The sequence below is a fragment of the Galeopterus variegatus genome, unplaced genomic scaffold, assembly GCF_000696425.1.
Source record: "Galeopterus variegatus unplaced genomic scaffold, G_variegatus-3.0.2 Scaffold1310, whole genome shotgun sequence".
NCBI classification, from domain to species: domain Eukaryota; kingdom Metazoa; phylum Chordata; class Mammalia; order Dermoptera; family Cynocephalidae; genus Galeopterus; species Galeopterus variegatus.
This window is the reverse complement of record NW_007727421.1, coordinates 289590-292589: the sequence shown is the minus strand read 5'-3', so window position 1 is coordinate 292589 and position 3000 is coordinate 289590. Positions and strand designations below refer to the sequence as shown.

The 3000-nt window shown below is 54.5% G+C and overlaps 1 protein-coding gene across 1 annotated transcript in view; it reads left to right on the top strand.

The window, feature by feature from the left end:
- WNK2 (WNK lysine deficient protein kinase 2) overlaps positions 1 to 3000 on the top strand; it is a 140224-nt gene that overhangs the window by 57446 nt on the left and 79778 nt on the right. Inside the window, exon 8 of the mRNA XM_008576203.1 lies at positions 1022 to 1241. Coding sequence (XP_008574425.1) covers positions 1022 to 1241 — 220 coding nt within the window. The remainder of the gene's footprint in view (positions 1 to 1021; positions 1242 to 3000) is intronic.

Here is a 3000-nt window from a genome sequence, read left to right as displayed (position 1 = left end):
AGCGCGGCGGCGAGGGTTCGGATCCCACATACAGACCGGTTCCCGCTCACTGGCTGAGCGAAGCGCGGGCGTGACACCGAGGGTTGCGATCCCGTTGCCGGTCCCGGTCCGGTACAGGCGCGACACTGAGGGTTGCGATCCGTTGCCAGACACGAAAAAAGACAAAAAGGGGAAAAAAAAAACAAAAACAAAAACAGGGATGGGCTGCTGGTGCAACCACACAGGTGACTGCAGAGGTTATACGCGGAAAAAGCCAGACCCAAACTGTGTGCCGTGTGACTGCATTTACACTAGAGAAGGGGAGCTGAGCTAGTGGTCAGGGTGCCTGTCTGGTGGCAGCGCCGTGCAGGTCCCAGAGTGGTCACGTAGCACCACCCAGCCAGCCGCCTGCTTCCCTGCGTGAAGCCTTCCAGGACTGGGGTCTGGGCCAGGGACCCGTAGGCTCTGCAGGTCGTCACTTACCTTCCAACCCAGCTGTCCTGCCTGCCGCCCGCTTTGCTCTTCTCCAGCACTCCCTCTCTGACTCACCTACCCCTGTCCTGAAGGAGGCCCAGGACCTCCTTCATGGTGCTGGGTGGGGGTTCTGCCTCCTCTGTTTCCATTTTAGTCCTCCCAGGAGCCAGATGTCTCTTGTGACAATTGAAAGCTCATCTGTAGGGGCTGCATCTGCACAGTGGGCGGCCTTATGTTTCTCAAAGTTCTTTTTTGTGTTTGTCAAATCTCTTACAATGAGCATGTTTTCTTTTTATAATGAGGGAGGAAAAAGGAAGTCTTCAAACATTATGCAGTAAGACCATATTCAGGGCATCATTTTTCCTTGTCCTCTGGGAGTTGAGAAGAAGCTTGCCCATGAGGTAGTAACATCAGAGAACTTTCACGTGAGGTCACTGCCTCTGAGGCTCGGGTGCAGTGCAGGGACGGGTGTCCTCGTCATGGCCCCCTGTGGCTGCACCCCAACCAGCAGGAGTCTGGCGTGGAGGCCCTTGTTCTGGGCCCTGCCTCTGAGCCGCTCTCCCTCCAGGTACGAGATCAAGGACCTGCTGAGCCATGCTTTCTTTGCGGAGGACACGGGTGTGAGGGTGGAGCTGGCAGAGGAGGACCACGGCAGGAAGTCCACCATTGCCCTGCGGCTCTGGGTGGAAGACCCCAAGAAGCTGAAGGGGAAGCCCAAGGACAACGGAGCCATAGAATTCACCTTTGACCTCGAGAAGGAGACCCCCGACGAGGTGGCCCAGGAGATGGTAACGTGCGGGCAGCTTGCGCGGCTGTACGTGCTCAGTGAGGGGTCTCAGGCAGGCACAGGTGCTGGAAGTGTGGCTGCTGGAGATTTGAACCCAGCAGTCCAAAGGGGCTTGCTGCAGAGCGCGTGGGCGGGGCGGGGGCAGTCCCAAGGAGAACCATGTGTGGCCCAGCCACAGTCGTCAAGTGTCTGAAAGAATCGTGTGTGTGAGCAGAGAGAGTGACCAGGAGCTTTGATGGGTGGGGAAAGGCTTTGTGGCTTTGACCGAATTCCTGCTGACTTTGCTTCATGTGGTGGCTTTGAGTTTGGGATCTTTGTCTTTCCTCATATTTGGGGGGCACTGCTGTGGTCATTTTGGTTTTTGGTACTTTTCCACCTAGGAGTGTGAAGGAGGGGTGTGCTTCCATCTCCCCTTCACCGTGGCCTCTGTCCATGGGTGAGGAGGGGCCTGGGTGCCAGGAGTGACCCCTTTCTGCTGGGGGTGTCCAGCCAAGAGGGCAGGAAAGAGCCGAAGGCACAGATAGAGGTGGGAGTGGTCCAGGCGCAGGCACGGGGGGAGGGGAGGCCACACTGACTCCAGGTGTAATAATGACATCAAAGGATTGTGTGGGGTGTGTGCTGCAGGGTGCCAGATGTGCGATGGATGGTTTCTAGAGCCTCGGGTGCCGGGCTGGATTATTCTGACTCTGTTCTCTAGGCCTGCACTATCCAGTAGGCAGCTACTACCAACATGCGGCTATTAAAATTTAAGTTAATTAAAATTTAAAACCCAGCTTCTCAGTCTCACAAGCCACGTTTCAACTGCTCAGTACCACATGTGGTTCATAGCTCTTGGATTGAACGGTGCAGGACGTTTCCATCTTTGCAGAATGTTCTGTTGGACGCCGCCGCTGTGGGCTGTGGGGGCTGTTAAAGTTCGTGGACAAGTCGGGTGAGGGATGGTTAGGACACATTTTCTGGGCACTGAGGACGGCTGACCTGGAGAGGCACGGGGGCAGGAGCCTGGTCTGGGAGAGGTCGCAGGGCACCCCTGCCTCTGACAGCCCTGTGTTGGGCCCGGGAGACAGACACAGATGTCTTCGTTGTTAATTACAGACCATGAGCAAACTTAGACGATATGCAAAACAGATGGATAACAGGGACGTGAAAGTCTGCACTGGGATGGGCAATGGCCAGAAAGTTGCAAAGGAGAGACCCACTGGGGGACAAAATCTAGAGGGCCCAGCGGGGAAGGAGAGTCGGGAAGGGCTTTCTGAATTGCAGGGTAAAAAAGCTATAAACCAGAAATAAATAGACTGCTAATTTTTAGCGGAAAAACTAAGCAGAAACAAACCTAGTGTGCTCATTGCAGGAGAGCCCTCAACTCCACAAGTCGTAATTACGAAGGTGCCCGTCTGTCTGCTTTTCTTAAGATAGTAAACTTTTTACTGAATGTGGCACCCCTTGTCAGATATGTCTGTAAATCACAGTCGTAACTACGAAGGTGCCCGTCTGTCTGCTTCTCTTAAGATAGTAAACTTTTTACTGAATGTGGCACCCCTTGTCAGATATGTCTGTAAATCACAAATGCACAGGCTGATGGATTGTTCACAGGCTTCACTTCTCAAGACCCATGAGCTTTAGTAAGAAGTGGACCCTGTCCCTAGGTGGAGATCAGGTGAAGGTAGAGGGGAGGCCGGGTACCTGGCTCAGTTGAGGAAACTGAGGCAATGCCATGGAAGGCATGGGAACTTTGGGAGCAGGGGGGTGGGGGTTGGTGG